This window comes from Syngnathoides biaculeatus, chromosome 23 (assembly GCF_019802595.1).
Source record: "Syngnathoides biaculeatus isolate LvHL_M chromosome 23, ASM1980259v1, whole genome shotgun sequence".
NCBI lineage: Eukaryota > Metazoa > Chordata > Actinopteri > Syngnathiformes > Syngnathidae > Syngnathoides > Syngnathoides biaculeatus.
The window spans coordinates 11051912-11075038 of NC_084662.1; the positions used below are offsets into that span (position 1 = coordinate 11051912).

Genomic DNA, 23127 nt, shown 5'->3' on the forward strand with positions numbered 1-23127 from the left:
ACAATCAGAGGCTCCTTATCGTACATCGACGCAAGAGGCTCTCTCCGCTCCGATACCAAACGACCCTCTTCGAGCGATCAAAGATCTCGAACGTAGCGTTGACGTGACGAGCCTCTTGATGGGCTTCGAATCAGCAAGTCTCAAAGGTTTTGATGTTTCCCGTCGGGCGCAGGTATGATTTTTCAGCCGATCCTCGCCGAGCTACGGAGGATCTCTGACGTGCGAAGCATATTCATTTTCCGTTCAGATCAAAAGGGCTCCGAGCGGTTGTCGTTTTCTTTTCGGCGCTCGGGCAATTAAAGCAGTCGATCGATTTTCCTTCTCCGCTCTTCGGCGACTTCGACGTTGCGCCTCGATTTTCTCGTTAACGGCGCACCCCGCTTGTTATTTGACTGTCACCCGTGACGGTGGCCATTTTGTATCGTCTAATGGAAACGTGAGGATATTTAATGACTATTATACTATAATAATAATAATAATGAATTTCAATGCACCGTCGCTCTAACAAGTGATTTTGTCTACTCCTAAAATAAAGTACAGTATGTAGAGCAAAAATATGTGATGCAAATAAATACCAATTAAATCCTTCATGGTTTTTGTACCATTGTTTGTTTTTTTTATGCTTTTTATGCGACAGACACACAAAGATCATATTCGCGGTCTTTCATCTTACTTCCGCCCACACGTAGCCCGCCATGGTGATTTCTTTTCTTTTATTTTATTTTTTATGCGTTCAACCTGCATTCCTCAACAAGTCGCTTAATCCCGCATTAACGCAAACGCGCTCCGCTTCCATCTGCTCGTCGGAGGCGGCGGACGATGACGCATACGCCTCGCATGCGGCGAGGGAGGGAGACAGTGAGAACGCCGGGAAAAGAGTGGGAGAGGACAGCGTGGTGATGACGTCACGAAAGGAAGAACCAAAAAAAAAAAAAAAAAAAAAGAGGGGAGGGCTGGGGGTGAGTGGGTTTTCCGGGGGGTCTGGTCAGGCAACCTCAGGAATGAGACAATGTCTTGATATCGCAACTGTATGTTATATTACATCACTATTTCGTTTTAAAAAAATTCATGTTGACAATTAAAAGAAAAGAATAAAGACTTGGCAATAAAATGTATTTTTTAAAATTGTATAAATACTGTAATTGTTATCATTAAATAAATTAAAACGAGAGCTTAATCAGCCACAAAAGTCAACAACTTAACATGCAAGTCAGGCCAGACTAAATCGATGCAATTCAATACATTTTTTAACAAACAACTGAATTGAGTACACGACACGGTGGGGCAGCTGTAGAGGGTTGCTCTCACAGCTCTGAGGATCGGGGTTCAAATCCCCGCCTGTGTGGAGATTGCATGCGAGTCTGGCAATCACTTCGAGGTGTACCCCGCCTCCTCCCCAATAACACCTTAGATTGGCTGCAGCACAGCCGCGACCCTCCTGAGGATAAGCGGCTCGGAAAATGGATGGATGAATTGAATACTGTAGTTGACTAGTAAAAATGCATTGTTTTCATTTTAATCTAATGAACCTGAATGTAAACGTTGATGAATAAAGCTCATGAATTTGGCCTCGTACTTTTAATTGTACCTTAATATTAAATCTTTTTGTTGCATATTTCTTGTTTTGGTGTGATTTTTTCCCCCCTTATTACGGAATGTAACTATTCTTTTGACATATGCCTTTATTAAACTACACCATTTTTAAAAAAAATAATTTATTAAAAATAGACTAAAATAAACTCAGCTAGCAAGTAATGTATTTCATTCAGGATGCTAAAAAAAAAAAACAAGCATTGTAATTTATTTCACAGTTTGAGGTTTTATTTGAATAAAAACTGATAAAATGGTGACAGATGCTCACAATTATTGAGCATACGCCTTTGGAAATATATTTTAGGATAAAGCTAAAATAAATATTTTAAGATAAATTAAGTAATAGTCCATTTTTTTTGGAAAGAGCTGATATTTATTTTGGAATAATTATTATTGAAGCAAACCGTGACGTTTGTCTGTTTTGATTAAATGAATCGGGGGAAATAGAAATAATAAAATTAATTAATAAAAAATATATTTTAAAATAAAGATAGTCTGCTATATTTCTTTGATTTTTTTTTTAAGAAAAGCTACGGAGGGAGACGGGGACAAAGACGACTGAAGAGCATTAGGACGAGTCGCTCCGACCACGTGGGTGTTCCTCGCAGTTTCTTTAATGAAAACCGGTGAATGACTCACCCACGCCGGCGCGTCCCTGCTCGTGCTTCCCTTCGGTCCGTCGGTGCGCGTGAGTGCAGCGCCGCCTAGCGTCGGCCGCGGTCCCTCCGCTCGCTTCAGGAGCTCCCAGCTGATGTTGACGTCAATTCAATTCCACTCCCCCTTCTTTTTCTCTCCCCCCGAGCACCATCCACTGCCGAAAGAGAATAAAGTAATTCATATGTGCTGAATAGGCGAGGAGAAGCCCTTGTACTTACTTACGTTTTGTAGGTTAGTACAGCGTGTACGCGCGGAGTGCAAAGAGGTGACAGGAGGTAATCCCTCAGCATGTGGGCGGGGATGAGCCAAACGGTGCCGGCCTTATAAAAGCAGGCTGCGCGCACGTCGCTAGAGTTCCGTCCCAAATGCGCGGAGGCGACTGACGGTCGGCTCGGATCTCCCCCCCCCCCTACCCCCACCCCAACCCCGTTCCCCTGCGCGCGCAGGCCGCACCATGCACGACTCCGGCGGCGCGCAGCTGGCTCGGGCTCTGCAGCTGGCCGCCGTCTTTCTGCTGCTGGTGCCTCGCTTCCTCGCCGCGGCCGTCACGCTCTGGCTCCTGGACTTCCTGTGCATCCGGCGCAAGGTGCTGCTCCAGATGGGCGCGCGTCCGCACAGCGCCGACGACCCGCCGCTGTGCGTCTCCGACTCCAACCGCATGTTCACGCTCGAGTCCCTGCGGGCCGTGTGGTACGGCCAGAAGCTGGACTTGCTCAAGTCGGCGCGGCTGGGACGCGCGGCGCCCAACACGGAGGTGGTCCTGGTGCCCGAGCGCCGTCCGCTGCGCCTCCTGGACTGCGTGCGCGGCGCGCGGCCGCTCGTCCTCAACTTCGGCAGCTGCTCCTGACCGCCCTTCATGACGCGCCTGGCCGCCTTCCAGCGCGTCGTCAGCCAGTACGCGGACATCGCAGACTTCGTGGTGGTCTACATCGAGGAGGCGCACCCGGCCGACGGCTGGGTGAGCTCGGACGCCCCCTACCAGATCCTCAAGCACCGCTGCCTGGAGGACCGGCTGAGCGCTGCGCACCTGATGCTGGCCCGGGTGCCCGGCAGCAGCGTGGTGGTGGACAACATGGACAACTCGTCCAACGCCGCCTACGGAGCCTATTTCGAGAGACTCTATGTGGTGCGCGACCGGAGGGTGGTCTACCAGGGGGGGCGGGGCCCGGAGGGCTACCGGATCTCCGAGCTCCGGAAGTGGCTGGAACAGTACCGGAGGGACATGAGCGCCTGTCCGGTACTGCAAGCCTAACTCACGAGGAACTGGTTTTCCCATTTTGTTTTTGTCTGCCATACGCCCCCACCTCCCCCCAACGGTGTTTCTCATGGGGTACGTAGATGTGTGATGACTCCACTAACTCAGGGGTTCTCAAACTTTTTGGGTCCAGCGGAGAAAAAAAAAAAAAGAAAATTGTCTAATTGTCATGACAAACAATCAAACAGGTCCGGCCCATGATGCCATGGCAATATAAATTAAAAAAAAAATTCTGTATGAAGTGAAATTTTCCCAGTATATGATCATATTGAACAGGGCAAGAAAGTTATCTTACCCTCATGTTATTCTTAAGAATTATCTTTTAAAGAACAAAGAGATTTTTTCACAATATAAATTTTTAATCTTACAAGCGTAAGATAAAGTCAGATAATGAAGTCCAAATTGAGCAAGAGCAGAAAGTCATTTTAAGTGATTTTCAAAAATGCCATTTTATCCTCAGAATATTAGATTTTTTTTTTTTATTCTGGGAAAGATCGCTTTGTTCTCTGACAAAACTGGACAATTGTCGAAGAGATGTTTTGTTCCTACTTCATTCCTGTATTAATGCACCTTTTGCTCTTAAAAGACTTAATTCACGCAGGAATGTCAGATTTAGTGTCACGTCACTATCATATCAGTGCTTTTCATAGGTCCAAAGTCCAGGTAGGGAGGAGTCATGTGTCTATGTGTTGTTTTTTTTTTTAAATGATACAACAAATTGCAAATCACAACTTGCAGACCACCGGGGTTCCGAAGACCCCAAATTTGAGATCCACCGTTACAAAGGACTATTGTAGTATTTGAACGCTGTTTGGGTTCCAGGCGGCACCCTGGGGTGTCTGCGTGAAGTTCGGTTCTCAAACGGCCCAGCCACAGAACCGACACTGATGTTTGTGACACCCCGGTGGGTTGGCCCGCGTGGTCCCCGTACCCGTGCCGGGCACCAGGATGACACCTGGAACAATTAGGACGTGACGTCACGCTGTGTAATTGAACAAACTTGTTTGTTTTTTGTAGAAAATAAATGAACGAGGCCGAATCTCCTGGAGTGACGTCGTGATGTATTTTGTTACAGTTTGTGGCTCAAATTGAGGTTTATGAAGATGTACGTATCAGTGTATCATATATGTTTACCCCCCCCCACTCACCACCAATGATACAGTTAAAATAGACCTATTTGATTACATGCAACAAAAAAAGAAAATTGAAAAGAAATAATGTACTTATCCTGCTTGTCTTATTTTTCATTATTTTCTTTTTTGTTATAGAACTTATTGATATATTTTTTTTACTGATAATCAGGTCACCATGATCCAGGAACATTTTTTTATTAAGCAGTTAGCACAAAAAAAAACAAAACTATATATCCTAAAAAGTAAGGCCCAAAGGCAGAGTGGATCAGCTGGTAAAGCGCTGGCCTCACAGTTCTGAGGTCCCAGGTTCAATCCCGGACCCACCTGTGTGGAGTTTGCGTATTCTCCCCGCACCTGTGTGGGTTTTCTCCGGGTACACCAGTCTCCATCACCCCTCCGCATCCCAAAAACATGCAACATTAATTGCACACTCTAAATTGCCCCTAGGTATGATTGTGAGTGCGATTGGTTGTTTGTCTCTATGTTCCCTGCGATTGGCTGGTAACCAGTTCAGGGAGTACCCCGCCTCCTGCCTGTTGACAGCTGGGATCGTGAGGATCAGCGGCTAAGAAAATTGATGGATGGGTATATATATAAAATAGCACTGTATCATTTAGAAGAGTACTTGTTAATGATATGGGGATAGAAAAAGATGAATGAAGTTTGAAAATCAATCCACCCATCCATTTCCTTTGGCGCTTATCCTCACGAGGGTCACAGGGAGTCCTGGAGCCTATCCCAGCTATCAACGGGCAAGGGTACACCCTGGACTGGTTCCCAGCCAATCACAGAGCACATCGAGACAAACAGCCACACTCACAATCACACCTAGGAGCAATTTAGAGTGTCCAATTAATGTTGGGTGTTATGGAATGTAGGAGGAAACCGAAATGCCCGGAGAAAACCCACGCAGGCACAGGGAGGACATGCAAACTCCACACAGGCAGGGCTGGGATTGAACCCAGGACCTCAGAACTGTGAGGCCAACACTTTACCAGCTGATCCACCGTGCCACCAATTTAGTACTTGTTAATGATATGGGGATACAAAAAGATTAATTAAGTTTGAAAATCATAATTTCAAATTGAGAGCTCGGCGGGAGTGAGCCAGTCCGCATTTCACTGCGCTTCATAATTCTTTGCGAGGTGCAACACATTTGTGAGCTACTCATTTACATCTTGGAGACAAAAAAAAAATTGATGCAAATCCTTACATGCTGCATATTATATGACGCATATAGGTAAACCCCCCCCCCCACCACCACCACCACCATTCTCCCCCAAGGGATTACGGCGCTCTCCGATTCACGTCGGGTCCCAAGTGGTTCGCTTCTCAAACGCCCTCGCCTCCGACCTAGAAATTTCTCTGCTCCCTCGTTGCTGTGACTTTCAACTCGTCTCAGTCGGGCGAAGGAGAAAAAAAAATGAAAAAGAAAAATAATGAGAGAAAAAAAAAAAACCTCATTCACACATGCGCATAACTCCTAATCAGTGACTCTATTCAAGGATCGGTGATTTAAAAAAAAAAAAAAAAAACAGTCGATTAGTGATGTCTGGGTGATCAAAGCGCTGACAGCCTGAATAAGAGACGTGGAGCTGGTTATTTACGGCGGTATTTTAAAACAAAATTACTACTTCCGCGGTTTCGGGGGCGCCGCCAAAAGCTGTAAAGTGAAATTTACGTTCAAGTCTTAGCAAAGTTATTTATTTTGTTGGTGAGCCATTGAGGTCATGTTACATAATCCGCTTTGAGGAAACATGACCCGCGGTGCGCACGATTGCAAATATCATTTTCAAAAATGGCCCCTTTAAAATGACATTTCATGGAAATGTATACTTTAAGAGATTTATGCAAATAGCGGCAGTCTCTGAGTGCCTGCCCAAAAATCATGTCTGAAATTAATCAAAAGTCAATAGACTGTGAGCTAACAATAATAATAATAATTGCATCCTTACTGGGTGAATCCGCTTTATGACATGATCATCTTGGCTGGGTGAATATCCGTAACCACTTTCAAGAGACTGCTGTAGTTCGGCCCCTGGACTGCCACGTGGAAAAATTCCATAAATCCACAAACGAGTGAAGCAAAAGAAAGGAAGGATGCTCTCTAATTAGATTTCAATGATGTCCGTGGTTTTGCAAACTGCAAGGAAGAAGAAAAAAAAAAAGCGTGAATTGAAATATCAATTGTGATGTGAGCTGCTGGGAGGGGAAAAAAAAATGTAACGGCGGGAGTTTAAGAATAGGGAGACTTGCTCTTTGACGGGGGTCACCGACAGGGTGACTGCGCACACCAGGTGGCCCCTGAGGACCGCATGAGTCGCGGGCCTCTGAGCCTGTCCTAAAAATAGCACGCCAGTGATGGGACACGTGCAGAGATTAAAAAAAAAAAAAGCAGCATATTGATATTTGTTTCGTGTGTGGTTAAATCTTTGGTGATAATTAAAAAGAGGAAATCGTTCATGTGATCAGTGTCTACACATAAATACGTATTAATATTATAAATGACATAATTAAAGGGCATCTGAGTTAAATTTGTATCAGTATCATCAGGACACAAGAAGTAAACATCATAAAAGGGTCATCAAAATGGATCTGATTTAATACTGATGATATAATTAAAAGATGATTACATTCCACATGTTATCAGGAATGATAACTTAGTTTTGAATTTCTATTTATGTCTACATTGATTGCACAAGGAAACATGTTTACATGATTTGGAAAATATTTCTTACATTCTTGTGATATTTAAACAATCAGTTGCATATTTAATATTTCACCAAATCAGTGAGTTTCCCTTGTGGATGAATATCGAGCTATTTATTTATCAATCAGTGAAGATTGTAGCCATGCATTAATAGTATATTAGTTATGGTACACACAAGGAGCTAAGAAGGGGTCAAACAATTTTATACTTTTTTTGGCAATTATTACACAACATACTAATTATATTTTGGGGATTTTCCAACATTTGAAAAAAAATTGTCTTTTTTCATTTATGGATGAATATCAAGCTATTTATTTATCAATCAGTGTAGATTGCAGACATACATTAAAAGTACATTAGTTGTCATGGTACACACAAGGAGCTCAGAGGGAGCCAAACAATTTTATCCTTTTTTTTTTTTGCAATTATTATACCACATGCTAATTATATTTCGGGGATTTTCCAATATTTGAAAAAAAAAAAATTCCTGTCTTTATTTTTTTAATACAGTTAATGATGCCTCAAGCCAAATTGACCCGTGAACACTCTTGGTGCAACAAAGTTAGAAATGAAACCGAACAATTCATTAATAATAGATGTGAAACAGCAGTGTGCACATAATGCATACAATAATAATGAGATGCATGGGGTGAAAAAGCATGATTCATATAATGTACAAACATTGCATAACACCTTAATACAAGTTTAAAAACGCCGCTAAGATGCAGTCATGGCAACCCTACATAGGCGCAAAACTTAATATACTTGTGACTAGAAACTTTAATTATTACTAATTAAAAAAAAAAAAAAGTGGAAACTGGATGAAACGTTCACTTTTTTTTTTTTTTACTGTGAGTGAGAGGAGGGGCAAATTACAAGGATCACCTCAGCCTGGCATCTGTCCCGGTTGCCATGGCGACCCGGTTGCCATGAGATCCATTTTATCTGGAGAGATCTGTCTGCTGGTGCAGATGTCACCGGGCGCCACTCTCAATAACAAGACCTCTTCTGTCAAAAAAAAAAAAAACAAAAAAAAAAAAAAAAAACAAAGAGCAGACACATAAGGAGATTTAAAAAAATAAATAAAATATCATAAGCAGTGAGAGAAGCGATGCATGTGACTTGACACTTGTGGACTTGTTCTGTTTTTCCTTTCAACACCAAAAACCAACCAGATGCGCTCTGTGGCAATCATGAATGGAAGCAGATGATTCAGGGCGGCCATATCGTTCTCCACCTCCATCTCCTCCTCCACATGACGCAAGTCTGAGCGCATCTGACGCGTGATTCTGCTGCATGTGGGGGGTGCGGGGGGGGGGGGGGGGATATATCATCTGCTCTCTTTCCAGTGCTTTAAAAACCCTCCGGTGGGATGTGGAAACGTAGTTACGGTTCCTCGTTGCTCACCTGCACGCGCCGCGCTCTCACCTGCGTGTTGCTGTAGAAAACGTTGCACTTGTTTCCATTCATGTTTCCGCTAAAAGACAAGCAGCGGCACATCAAAGAGTCTATAGTTGATAGAAATCAGATTGACGGACTAACCTCGGTTCAATCACGTTATCACTTTTCTATTGGCAGGTGAAAAAAAACCAAGATAACTAAACAGTACATTTATTTAAAATGGAAATGTATTTTCAAATGATTTGTGATTGAGTTAAGGTAGATAGTGGAGGGGAAAAAAGAGATGTCTACTGTATCGGTGGAGAAGGCATTTACCGTAATTCGTGGCCGACAGCGCGCACCTGGTTATAAGCCTCACCCAGTACATTTGTAAAGGAAATACCATTTGGTACATACATACGCCGCAGCTGTGTAAAAGCTGCAAGTGCCCAAATTGAAACAGGAGATATTTACAAAGAAAGACGGTACACAAAAGAGTTTCACACTAACGCTAGCGCTAGGGCCGCGCTAATGCTAACCCTAGCGCTACGGTAACGTTAGCGCCACGCTAACAGGGCCAGTTAAAAAAAAAAAAAAAACAGTTAAAAATCACTAAGACACAGCAGTAACATGCTAGCGCAGCGGTAACAGGATCGGTGTGACAGTCTGAGTGCTCCCTGTGCTGAAAAGTCAAATTAGTCTATTATTGAACATGTACGTATATTTTGTAAACTTATGGTCAGTCTGAAACATCCCCCGTCCATGCTTCAACATCTGCTATTCTACAATTTGTCGCCGAGTGCTCATGTTCGCCTTGGACGTCTCAGAAAGACGTACACAGTGAACGTACATATGTATGTATATATCTTTTTATCAATTTTTGGTTTAAGGTTTGGGTTAGGATATAATGTATGTTAGCTCCCTCTATGTAGAAGGGGAATTATGAGACCGGGGGATTTCCCAGTTAAGCGTCTGATACATACCCAGAATTCCCCTGTCAATAACGCTTGCACATTAATCACAAGGAGATTTTTCGGCACGGGGGAGCCCTCAGACAGTCACACCGGACCGGTCATAGTCACTTCCTTGGCACATATATTCCACCGGTCTCACGCTTACCTTTTCCGATCGAGTGAATCCCTTGCGGCCGTTAGAAAAAAATTGCACAAATTAACCGCATCGCCGCATAAACCGCAGGGTTGAAAGAGTGTGGAAAAAAAGTCACGGCTTATAGGTCGGAAATTAAGGCATTTCATTTTTTTGGAGACAAAACAACTTACGATTGGCGGTGATGCGGCTACGGTGTCACATTATTTACCGAGTGCGTGAGGGTCGTTAGCCAGTAGAGGTGCTAGCTTGAACGGCGCCATGTGCGACAACATTCGATCAAACCGGAAGTGCTCGCCGCGCTTCCACTGTCGTCTCCACGTCGCCACAGAGATCTAGAGGGACTGGAAGAGTGACAGAAAGGCATGGAAGTGAATATCTTTGCTCGATTCGTGGGTCATTGAATTAGGAAAAAAAACATTGAACAGATGGAGAGAAATTTTTATTCGGTTCACCTGCAATTGTGGATTATAGGTTGTAGGGTCATCGTGAAATTGAGCCCAAAACCTATTTTCAACAACTTTTTGTAACGTAAAGATGAATTTTTGGTCTCAGAATTGAAGGAATCTGTCCAAATGTTTTCCCAAACGTGCCGCCTAATGAATGGCTGAACGCCTCCAACAATGTGGGGAGAGTTAGCCGAAAAAAACAAAAAACAAAAAAAAACATCTATTTGAGTTTGGAAGCTCGCTTTGCGCAAACTGGAAATGCTGACATTTCCAGGCCACACAAACACTTTTGCTTTAGTCTAGGTTTGATGGCTTTGGAGTGGTCCAGCCAGGCGAAGTTTCAGACAACGAGGTTGATTTATAACAGCAGAGCCGCACGAGTCCCCCAACAAGTTCCCTAGAAAAGACCCTTGCACAAAGAAACAATGTCAGATGAGTAATTGTACTGGATGTGATCTGTGTGCGAGGTCCTGGTAAGAGCGTCTGGCCTTGGCCGCCGTCTGCTTTTTTCCCCCCTCTTCTCAACGTTATTGTCCAACTTCTTTCTCCAAACTTCAGAGGTGGTTTTAAGAGATGTTCTCAATCATATCAAACTTTTATTGGCTTCTAACATTTATTCCATTTTGGTCCCGAGTGAATAAGCGCTCATCCCTTTTTGGAGTTTCATTCCAGTTGGAGCCGTGTTTGCGATGGGGTTGTTGATCTTATCTGTTAAGTCACATGGGTCTGCAGATGCCACGTGTTATCCAGATTATTAAAAAATAAATTAAAAAATGAAAAACTTGGAGCTTGGACCTCTAAAGTGGTGGCCCAAAAGTGGTACACCACAAACTACTCGTATGATCCCAAAACTGCTCACTGCAAAACTCATCTTACAACATTCCCCTTAAAAAAATATATTTGATTCAGACTGACAAAGCTTGTCCCTCAGTCTAGATGTATCTTTTTGAAATGATCTGTGGGAATGGACTTTTCCGATGGCGATCTTAAGCTCCGCCCCCTTAGCCATGTCCCACAAGCTTCCAAAATGGTGACAGAACAGAACATGTTTGAAGTCGATTCTCTTCTGTGTATTGGAGATAATATTGCGGTATGTTTTTTGCCAAATGCATCAGACTTGTCCAAGAGAGTTCTCCAGAGAGGTCTCAACTATTTCATGCAGGGATATGGAGACGGAATTAAGATTTTGGACGGAGCAGGACGCAATGTCAGAGTGACGGCGAAACCTTGGCGAGCGATGCAAAAAAAGTTTGACGCCTCACAAAGTACATATTGAAATCCAACTGGATAAAATAGTGGAATCGGGAACCGGGCCCTTTGTAACCTAGCAGGATATCTTTCATCAGAATTGCATCTGAGGACCATTTCCTTCGTAACATTAACTTGCCAAGCGCACACTACTGACAACCAGCATTGCTTGTCGGACAACATGGCGAGAGGGGCGTGTCAAGCCAGGGGTTAAGACGATACGACTATCTGATTGACTATTATTGTACAAGTGATTGACAGGTCGGAAAGGTCTGTTTCTGTCCGACTACCGATTTTACCATCTTATGTCACCTTCGGGTATTTCAAAAAGAGCTCAAAATCTGCGAAAAGGTGAAAGTATTTGAGGATTGGTTCCAGAGAAATAAGACAATTGAAGGATAAGCCAGTTACGGCCCGACTAGCTTACACAAAATTGAACTGAACAAAACGATCAAGCCGACGTAATAGGCCGATTGATCAGTGCAGGACATTGTTATCTTATCATGAGTGTCAGTCAGCAGGATGTGATCTTACGTTTGGTGCCCCCATGTTGTCGTTCTCTCCCACTGGGCCAGCAAAATCGATAAGACCGTATGGCACCGCCAAGGGAGTCGCATTAATCTGTATTGACCTTGAACTCCAATTAGAGAAGGGCGCGCCTGTTATGGGGGTGGGTGGGACATCACGGGGAGTAAGCATAAGCATGTGACCTTTTACGGGAACCACCTCAGGATAAATCATTTGAATTCCTGCTCCATTCTGTTTTTTTTTTTTTTTTTGCGTGCACCAAGTGTGGATCATATAAAAGGGAAATTAGATTTGCATATTTTTAAAACCCTCCTGTTACGTCACGGGGTATTTTTTTTTTAAATGCAAATAAATGTGATTACATTGTTTATCAATATCAATTTATTGTTGCTGAAGAAGTCCCCTACTGCTTCCTGTCCAAAATCTATGTACACACGCACAAAAAAAATTATAAGGCCAACAGAATATTATTAGATTTTCAAACCGGTCAAATTAACCCGCAACAAAAATTTCTAACACACTCGTTATTTGTCACAAATAAACAGACGCGCACGTGAGATCCACTGTCATTTAGAATCTGTTACGCTGCCTGGGAAACTGATCACATGTTTATAGTCCCCCTCCCCACGCCCCCAATTTATGTTTTCAATATATTTACATATATTGACAAAAAGGCATTTTTTTAGTGACATTTAATTTTGGAGGTGTACTGACAACAAATGAACGGAAAGCTTAAGGAAGGAAACATTTAAAAGCAGTTGTGAATATAGAGAAGGTGCCAATATGTGAGTTTTCTAAGTTAGCGACGCCATACACACAGTGGAGAGACTGGTTAGAGCGTTCGCCTCACAGTTCTGCGGACCGGGGTTCAAATCCCACCCCCGCCTGTGTGGAGTTTCCATGTTCTCCCTGTGCCGCGCTCACGTACTGTAAAACGGGAACAAATGCTTAGTCGCTACCATACTTCCTGTTTTTCCCTTGACTGTTTCACATTTTTTGGCCTAGAAGCTGTAATCGGGAGTTACTGATGGCGCAGTGGTACACGTAGTGGTGCGGGCAGCATGGGATCGATTCCCGCTCAGTGATGGTGTCGCTATCTGCCCTTTGACTGACTTGGGACCAGTTCAGGGCGTAGTCTGCCTTTTGGCCGAAGCTAGCTGGCATAGGCTCCAGGTTTCCCGCAACCTTTGTAAGGATAAGCAGCTTGGATAATGTGGCTGTAAATGGTGCTTCACTAGTGTGCGGGGGTAGGTCGTGATCCAGAGTACGACGCGTTTCGGCTCACGTACGAATTCATAAGTGTCGGAAACCGAGGACCCCCTCGACGCCATTTGATGAAAAAAGCATCTGCATGTGCGACAAACTTGTTCACCCAAAGAAGTTATGACAAAACTCTTTCATCTGAAAATCCTTCTTCGCAAAATGTCATCTCCGGGACGTTGTGCTTATTGCTTTTTGAGAAACCCCCCCACAATCCCCTAACCCCCCGACGTCACTCACAGCTGCTTCCACACGCACTTCACGTCCATCAAACGGATCCCGGGCCTCGCGGCTGCAGACGGTCAGGTCGGGTCGAGGCGTCTACGTCGCGTCGCCTCCACCTGTGCGTACTGACTACACTAAAGAGACATTGTACATGTGCGTGTCCCCGGGCGCTCGGGATTTGCTGGTGCTCCAGACAGTCAAGTCGGAGGAGCATTGTGCTTCAAGCCACCCTGCGATCACTTCATTATTGCTGTAGAGGCCCCCCCCGCTACTTTACGGCTTAAAAGTACTTGAACACACAAAAATGGGTTTCATCATCAGGTACGGTCGCACGTCAGGATCCGATGTCACAGCGTTGCAACAGCAAGCATGACATTGATTTCCCCCCCCCCTCCCACACACACACACATTTATGTTAAAATTGAGAACGTAGTTTGCTTCATTTAAACACGCAGCGTGTAGCTCTCTTTACGTTTAGTTTGACAGTAAACCTCAACAGGGAAGCTTGAAAACTCTGTTAGGATTAAAGATTTAAGATTTGCCACACCGAAAAAAAACCAAACAGCTGTTCTATTTAATTCTGACCTGACCTTTAGCAGTCAGATCAAATCAATTACTCCCTTTTAACATCTGAAGATCATATCTAGAGTGATGGCAAGCATGTGTCAAGGAGACCAGGAGAAGCTCATCCATGCTTTTAGCTCAAGTAAACTTCCATCAATCCATTTTATCTTGCCGCTTATCCTCGCGAGGGTCGCGGGGAGTGCTGGAGCCTATCCCAGCTGTCAACGGGCAGGAGGCGGGGCACACCCTGAACTGGTTGCCAGCCAATCGCAGGGCACATAGAGATAATCAGTCGCACTCACAATCACACCTTGGGGCAATTTAGTTTCCAATTAATGTTGCATGTTTTTGGGACGTGGGAAGAAACCGGAGTGCCCGGAGAAAACCCACGCAGGCATGGGGAAGAACATGCAAACTCCACACAGGCATGGGCCCGATTGAACCCAGGTCCTCAGAACTGTGAGGCCAATGCTTTACTAGCTGATCCACCACGGCGCCTCAAGTAAACTTGACTATTGTAATAGTCTTCAGAGTGAGCTCCCCCAAAAAGAGCATTAAACAACTACAGCTCATTCAGAATGCTGTAGCTCGGGTTGTGACCGGAAAAACGCGGTCAGACTCCAAATCAAAAGTCTCTACGTTGGGTCCCAGTCAGTTTTCAGATTAGAGTTTAAAGTTGTGTTACTGGTCTATAAATCACTGAATGGTTTAGGTCCTGAATACATGAAAGAAATGCTAATGGAATACAAACGCAGAAGGGCCATGAGATCGACTGACTCAGGTCTAATAATGGAGTGCAAAAACCAAAGCAGACATAGTGAAACAGCATTTAGCTATTATACTTAAAAAAATTAAGTTGCCAACAGACGTGACGTCTGCCCTGTGTGAGTATTTTCAAATTCAGATTAAAAAAAAAACATTTTTTTTCTCATGCGTTTTAGAGTACTTCCACTTTTCAGTGATATTTCTTGCATTAAAAGGTGATTTAATTGTACTGTACAAATATTTTTACTTATGTATTTGAATGCTTTCAATCATGTAAAGCGCATTGAGTCACCTTGTGTATGAAAAGCGCTATACAAATATATTTTCTTTCCTTTGCGGTACCTTTAAAGAGATGGTTGTTGCTAGAGCTCTCGTATTGGATCTTATCCACTTGGTCAGGTCCACTTAGGGGACTTTACATTGCATGGCCTTACTTGATTTGCATGACCGGAGGAAAAAGTCGCTTGATGTCCCTTCTGGTCACATAACCCGCTGGAGGTGAGCGCTTGAAAGGTCCTGTTTTCTCTGAGCTCCGCTGGGAATAAAAACAATTAAAACCGCCTGCGTCTCAGCTTCCCAAGATAATCGCTTGTTATTTTGCAGAGGAACACAATGTCTTACCCTGAGGTCCTCGTTGTTGTCCAAAGCACCTCTTTGTGTTGTGGCGGGTGTGTGGCGGGGTGGGATTTTTGTTTGCGCTGTTGCCATGCCGGATTCAACACCTGGAGGGGTGGGTTCGGTTTGTAAGCCGGTCGGTAAGTAGCTGCATTGTCGCCGGCGGGGTCAGACTGTGTAACTCGGAACAATATCAGCTAAGATAGAGCCAGGCTGTAGACTGAGGTGGTGCAAAGCCAGGCTTGTGGGAATGTTTAAACAAATGAATGCACTTTTCTTCTTGACAAAATTCAGAACAATTCCCACGCAGAAATTTTGGGACAGTGGGACAGTGCCAATTGCTTGCATGTGTCCGCAGACACAAAGCCATAGGACTTATTTGCTTGGTGTGGTGCCACTCACAAATTCCAAAACAACCCTTACAACCTTGCAAACTTTTTAGGATGTCCCCTCACTTGCACTTTTCTTTAACAGATGTTTACAGTTTACATAGCAACTTCCACCACACTCCTGTCGCACAGCACTCCAGTCATCTATTCTTGTTCTGGTCACTTCCCCGCCTGTCCCTGTCCTGTCCTGTCCTGTGCTATCATATGTTGACCTGTTCTTCCCTCACAGGCTGTAGTACGACTGTCCAAGATAAAACTCGACCCCAATGTGAATTGTAGTATACATATAATTCTTCATGTTTTTTTTGTTTTTTTTTTTTAACTAGTGTCCTATCTTTCCATATCCTCACTAGGGTCGCGGGCATGCTGGAGTCTATCCCAGCAATCTTTGGGCAAGAGGCAGTGCACGTCCTGAACTGGTCGTCAGCCAATCACAGGCAGACACAAACAAACAGCCATTCACACTTGAATTCCCAACAACAGCCAATCGAGAGTCTTCAATTACCGTATTTTTCGCACTATAAGGCACGCATCCAACGAATGGCTTATTTTAAAACTTTTTCCATATATAAACCGCACCTCATGATAAGACGCACCGGATTATAAATCGCATAGTACAGACGCTACAGTAGAGGCTGGGGTCACGTTATGCATCCATTAGATGGAGCTGCACTAAATGCGCATTATTGATCCATATATAAGGCGCACCTGATTATGACGATCACTGTCAGCTTTTGAGAAAATGTGTGCCTTATAGTGTGGAAAATACAGTAATCTAGCATTTATGTTTTGGGGATGTGGGGAAAAAAAAAACTGTGGAGTACCCAGAGAATATCCACACAGGCACGTGGCGAACATGAAAACTCCAGACAAGTTTTGGATTTTAATCTGCGTCCAGAGACAGATATGTTAACCAGTCACACATTTCAATTTTTAGAAATGTCCTTCCGTGTAGATGAATATTGACCCATGTTTTATTTAGATCCAGCAGGTAACACTGAATGAACCTTTTTGTGTCCCAAAGAAACAGAAGTCAAAACAGAGATTAACACCATTGTGTAATCGCTAAAACAAAAGGATGTGAGGGAGAAAAAAAACCTGTTTATTGTCGGCACCAGCTATTTCAAGATTTGAAATGAAGCCTAATCATCCTGGATTTGTCCACTTCTTATCTCAGCACTAGCAGGCAACTTTCGAGGGAATTGTGGTTTAATTTACTTTGACGATCCCCAGATGGGAGGGATTCAAAGAATACGCCGACGTGACATGGCACGTCGCAGAAACTTCAGAACCAGCGGGCTGGCACCGGGGTTACCCGAGGCTACTTGCAGTTGCATTGTGCCCTCGCCTCAGAGAGAGACAAGCTCCCCGGTGAACTGAATCTTATCCCGACCGAATGGAGATGACTGCTTTTATCTGCTGTCCTCATCCATTCATCTGGCTTCCTTTACCCTGACCAATGTTCTGTTTTGATGCCGTGAATAACAGAGGTTTCACGAGCAGCACAATGGAAGACTTCTGCTGTTTCTGAAGACACTAGACTGTTTTTAAAATTGTTTATAAGGAGAGAAAAATAGCAGCGCCACGGGGAGTTCATAGAACATGACAGAAATAGCAAATATTACCCAATCAGTGATAATTAAATCTGGCCCGCAATACGCTAGCTTGTACAGACAGAGCTGCCTGTTATCTGGCAGAGAAGACTACTTGCAAAAGGAGCAGAAAGGTGTCGACAGTGGCATGGCCTTTTTCTATGTATAGGTTGCTACCTCCCGACTGAGACAAAAAAAATCCTTCCTTCCAGACATCAAACACGATTTTTTGAAACCCATGTCCAACCCAACCTGCCGACATTCAAAACCCTGCAACCTTGACATTAGAGCCATCAGTATCCAAAATGCCCAAAATAAAACTTGCGATCTAAACCTTCTTTTTTCTATTCGGCTTGTCCCATTAGGGGTTGCCACAGCGTGTGATCTTTTTCCATCTTAGCCCATCTCCTGCATCTTCCTCTCAACACCAACTGGGCTCATGTCTTCCCTCACAACATCCATCAACCTTTCCTTTGGTCTTCCTCGAGCTCTTTTGCCTGGGAGCTCAATCCTCACCACCCTTCAACCAAAATACTCAGTCTGCTATCTCGAACCTTGTCTCCAAAACATCCAACTTTGGCTGTCCCTCTAATGAGCTAATTTCTAATACTATCCAACCTGCTCACTCCAAGCGAGAACCTCAACATCTTCATTTATGCCACCTCCAGTTCTGCTTCCCGTTGTCTCTTCAGTCCCACAGTTTCTAATTCATACATCATGGCCGACCTCACCATTGTGGTAAAAACTTTGCCCTTCATCCTAGCAAAGACTCATCTGTCACATAACATACCAGACACCTTCCGCCAGCTGTTCCAACCTGCTTGGACTTGTGATCTAACATAATAGTTCAAATTATCTATCTGACATATGAGGCCCACAAATGACTCTCCAAAGAAACATCTACTGTATGTGTGGAGTTAGCATGTTCTCCCCGTGCTTTAGTGGGTCTCTTCCAGGCAGTCTGGCTTTCTCCCACATCCCAAAAGTACACTTAGCAAGTTAATTAAAGACCTAAAACTTGTTCCCGGTAATTGACTGAGGACAAGTCCGGGGTGTACCCTACCTCTGATTCAAAATGAGCTGGAAGAGTGACAGTCAGAATCCTCTTTATGTGCCAAGTATGTCAAAGACACAAGGAATTTTCTCAAGTAGTTGGAGCAGTTCTAGTACAACAGTACATTTTGAGACAGTCAGTCATTTAGCCTCAAGCAAGTTAATGGCAAGAGGGAAGAAGCTGTTGCTGGATTTCAAGTTCTTACAAGACAAAGTTTCTTATACAAAAGAACACCAAATGCAAGATGTAATCTATTGTTGTCCTCATTAACCTAAAGGCAAATTCATTCTTTCTGTTGGTGTGCCGTGATCTATGTGCCCCTTTGCGGTCGACCAAGCACCACGGGATTTTTGTGACCGAGCTGACTAAATCCATATGTGCGCTAACCACACATTCACCCGAGCAACTAATAACAGTACCATAAGGTATTGATGATGCTTCTCCTCATTGATGCCTCTCGTTTCTTGCACCAGTGGGCAAAATTCTCTAGACCCACATTCATTGTATCCTCATTTTAGTTCTTTCTCCTCTTCTGCCAAATACTGTAGAAAGAAGACAGGAACTTGTTCCTTTCCGCTTTAGCAAGGTTAAGATTTTGATTGAAGAAGCAATGTGCATGTGTGGAACATGTATCAACATGAACCCTGAAATGTACTATGAAAATGCAAATCTGCGGTCTGCTTATTGTCCTGAGCAGTCTGTGAACATGCAATGCGCAAAGTATGACTCGGCCTTAATGAGGCCAAGAGCTAAAGAAAATGGATAGTTGAAGCAGTTGTAAAAAATAAAAATAATGTACATCTGTTGACTGCAGCGAAAGATTACCGAGACTACAATTGCATCTTCTGTAGCAATAATCTGTGAAAAAGTAGAGAAAGGAGTCTTATTACTTTGAAGACTCAGTCACAAGTTTTTTGGGCCATAATCTGACAGAAACTGAACTATTCTTAGCGATGATCGGGTCATGTCATGTTCCCTGGAAAGATCCTGTCCAGAAACAGAGGGCCTGATTCCCAAATCTGGTGTTTTCATACAGCCCAGTGTCAGACATGAAAGAGATTGATGTCTGGCTCCTACCCAACACACTCAAGTCTACAGGGATCACCTTTTGCAAGGTGCTGTTTCAGTGAAGTCCTATTCCCGAAGTGTCCGTTGCTCCAGAAATAGAGATGGTCTGTTTTGAGTCAGAAAAGACAGACTGTAATCACAATACTTGGGCCTGGTTAACAGCGAGCAGAATAGTCTGATAGCAAGATAAAACAACCTGCTATTTCTTTCTGGTTTCCTTCAGTCTGTGAGGGTATCAAACGGAGGGAGTTAAACCCCACAGACTGCTTTACTTCCTGAGGTAGAACACGAAGAAGACAAAACCTCTTCCACTGTCGTCTTTTGAGTTAAGTCCCTTGGTCTTTTGTCTAATTCACACCCGTCACATCATTTACATCGCAGACCCCCGAGCATGACAAGAGTATAAGATTTGTGGTTTCCTGAAGATTGACTAGCAAGTTACATTATGGCCCACTAGTCTGGCAACAGACGTGCAGATCCTAAGGCACAACGTATACATTATGTTGGCCATAGAGACAATCTTCAGGTAGATTGATGAGTCACGGACTAGCTGTTAATACTGCCCCTCCCACGACGGTCACTTAAATCTATGAATCAAGGTAAAGTAACGCACTTGATGAAAGCTTTTTCCTAAAAACTGAACCCACTAAAGCTGGACATTCAAAACTCTTTTTTGGGAGCCTTGTTTCCATAGTGATGGGTTCTGACATCTTGAGTCGTGACGATCTATTTTTTGGTTGCTAGGACGAGGGACAAAGGTAGGGGAGGGAGTCTCGCACACGCACAATGCATCACTGACAAGTCAAAAGGGGAATGTCAGAGGAGCTTGATAAAAATAAAATAAGTACCACACATTAAGTTTTGCGCATCGACAGTGGGCGACAAGGAATGAGAGTGACCTCATGTTCAAAGATGAGAGAGTGAGAGAGTACCATATTTAAATTCTCAATGATGCGTCAAGTCCAGATGAATATTTCATTGGTGAATTTAGCAACAATGTGCTGATTATCGAGCAAATCTGTTTTCTACTGGTAGACATTTAAGATTTTCAATAGAGCAGTGGTTTCCAGACGATAAAACTCAAGCAGCGTTTTGCTTGTTTAACAAAAACAGCACACTGGACTGAAAAAAAAGGATAAATACTAATCAAAGGAAGCTGTTCGGGAAAAATTATTCAGTTATCCTTGTATCGGCAACTCCAAAGTGGAAATTTCCACATGTTCGCCTGCGGATCCCAGCAGGGGTGTCAGTGGAGGCAGCGAGCGTGTGCCAACACTCGCTGTTATCTACGAATGAATGCATAGAAGCCGAATGACCGTGGAGGAGCCAATTTAGAGACTATGAATGGCCAAAGGCAGGTGGCATACAGCACCTCCTTGAGAGCGTGTCAAAGACAATGTTCCAATCAAGTCTAGATCTCATTAATGTTCAGACAGGGGACTTGGCTGCAACTCAAATGCCAATTTTATTGCTTTCGGGTAAAGGGAGACAGGATGGATCATATTCGTAATGTAAAAACAAGCTTGATAGCACCAGGAACTGCTACTTTGCGCTTATAAGCGATACCTACAATACGTGGCATATCGACGGATTGTCTAACGAGCAAACCAAAGAACTAAAAGTGCAGCATGATCAATATGAATAAGAAAACTCTGTATTCCTGAATTTAAAAACTACTACTGTATAAAATTCATTACCAAGGGTAAACTATTTCATGATTTTAATCATTTTCATTACTGTAGTTTGCAGCTAAAGAAAATGTTACATGACAAACGGTCAAAAAGATTTTAATATGAAAATGAGGTTGGAATTGGGTTCCTGAAAATTATTTTCACGTTGTGAATTAATCTATATAATTTACAAGTGTCACTTCTGGAATTGCTAGTTGAAGTAAACTGAAGTTTCCTACAGGATTCGAATTTATTGCGATGCAACTGTTTGATGACAGCAAAATTCAGACAATAAGTGAAAGCGCAGAAGCAAACTAAAAGCAGAGCTCGCAATAATTCAACGCAGTTAGAGCAGAGAAAAAATAATCCATACTCATTCTGCTATGCAACAATGTGTGAGTACATAAAAGCGCTGAAGTATTAGAGATGCAAGGCCGGCTTGTTAGAACTACCTAACTTGAGACAGATTGAAGCAAGTATGGTTCGTAAAGTTGGGACAAACTGTGCAAATGGACAAAAAACAAACGAAAAAAAGTTTGCACTTTTTCCCCCCAGAAATTTAAACTACATTGAATGATCTCACTAAAGCAATTTGCTGTCTAGTGGTTTCTTAGCTTTCAAGCAATTTAACTACCTAACAAACTATTAGTCTAACTAGATCTGCCTTGGGGGGGAAAAAGGTAAATTGGTGGGTAAAGCAATCCCTGATAGTCAAGATGGAAATATATGTATAATAAGATGCATAAAGAAACACAAATAAAGGTAGCAATTCATATTCAGAGCTTGCTCGCTAGAGCAAAATCTGTTAATTCAGATATGAATCAAAAAGGGAATTATGCTGTATTGTGGAGGTCATGTTAGGAGCTAGCAGACTAATTTGTGAAAGTAAACAAGGCTTTGTAGTGAAAATGTCATGTTAAATGGCAGGAAAGGGAAGGACATTAATATGTGGGGGGGGGGGGGGAATCTCTTTTTTCACTTTGTACAAAACTACCAACTCTAAAGTGGACTCGACAACTAGGTAAAGATAGCTAGTTAGGAATAAAATCACAACTTATTTAGCTAGGTGTACTGATGGTGACAAAAACATACATTTAACTGGTACCAGTTAGAAAAAGAAAATGTAGCAACATACCGCAAACTTCTGAGGACACCACACAATATATTAAATATGTAGGTTCTGAGAAGGGATTCAGGTCGTAGTAATTAATAGAGCTAGTTGAAATTGGTAATGGAAAAGTTGAACGAATCCAACAAATTTTCCTGCTGCCAGTTTGACAAGGAAATACAACCAAAGTGTTGATACAGAAATAAAGTAAAAATTATGAAAATAAGTATACTAACCACAACATAGCACTAGACGAGGTTGGTAGTTAAGATAAAATAAATAAAAATTGGACGGACAGCATTTGTTAAGTGGACATACCTCGGAAGAAATGGACAAGGAACGCTAGGGCAGGAAGCGTTCAGAGGCACCTGGTTAGCTCAAATCATCCAGCTAGCTAGATAGCAATCTTAGCACAGCTAGCCGCCAACTGGAAAAGGGGCAATGTTGTTAATATATATATATATATATATATATATATATATATATATTGTGTCAACTGTCAAACCTCAACCTTTATCTACTTGAGGATATCATGAAATTAAGAAACTTACTGAAGAAAGCCATGTTGACTTAAATTGATGTAGGAGCACTCCGTACAGCAGGGGGGGACAAAGTACGACACAGTACAGTACTCTAGAATTACTTCCCCATACTTCGGTTTGGCATCAACCCACCCCAAAAATGCATATTAGTGGGACATCATTGTTTACTCGAAAATCTGAATTAAAAAAAAAAAGAAAGAAAAATCCCCATATAA

At 43.0% G+C, this 23127-nt stretch overlaps 1 protein-coding gene and 1 long non-coding RNA gene across 7 annotated transcripts; one reads left to right on the forward strand and one right to left on the reverse strand.

Annotated features, from left to right (window-relative positions):
- The first annotated feature begins 2474 nt into the window (after positions 1-2474).
- LOC133496460 (thyroxine 5-deiodinase-like) lies at positions 2475-4881 on the forward strand. Its single transcript, XM_061812088.1, has one exon. It carries the CDS (start codon positions 2705-2707, stop codon positions 3500-3502), a length of 798 nt encoding a protein of 265 aa, XP_061668072.1. The 5' UTR covers positions 2475-2704; the 3' UTR covers positions 3503-4881.
- A 628-nt stretch (positions 4882-5509) lies between these two features.
- On the reverse strand, positions 5510-23089 carry LOC133496463 (uncharacterized). 6 transcript variants are annotated; one of them, XR_009793790.1, is made up of 9 exons: positions 22922-23089; positions 22689-22797; positions 15496-15596; positions 15309-15409; positions 10047-10179; positions 8777-8825; positions 8521-8640; positions 8234-8356; positions 5510-6781 (listed from the first exon to the last, which is right to left on the reverse strand). It is a non-coding gene; the product is annotated as an uncharacterized LOC133496463 (long non-coding RNA). The 6 variants fall into 6 exon arrangements; XR_009793792.1 differs by having other exon boundaries at positions 8756-8825; XR_009793789.1 differs by lacking the exons at positions 8521-8640; positions 8777-8825 and having other exon boundaries at positions 5518-6035; positions 6594-6781.
- Between the last annotated feature and the right edge of the window lie 38 nt (positions 23090-23127).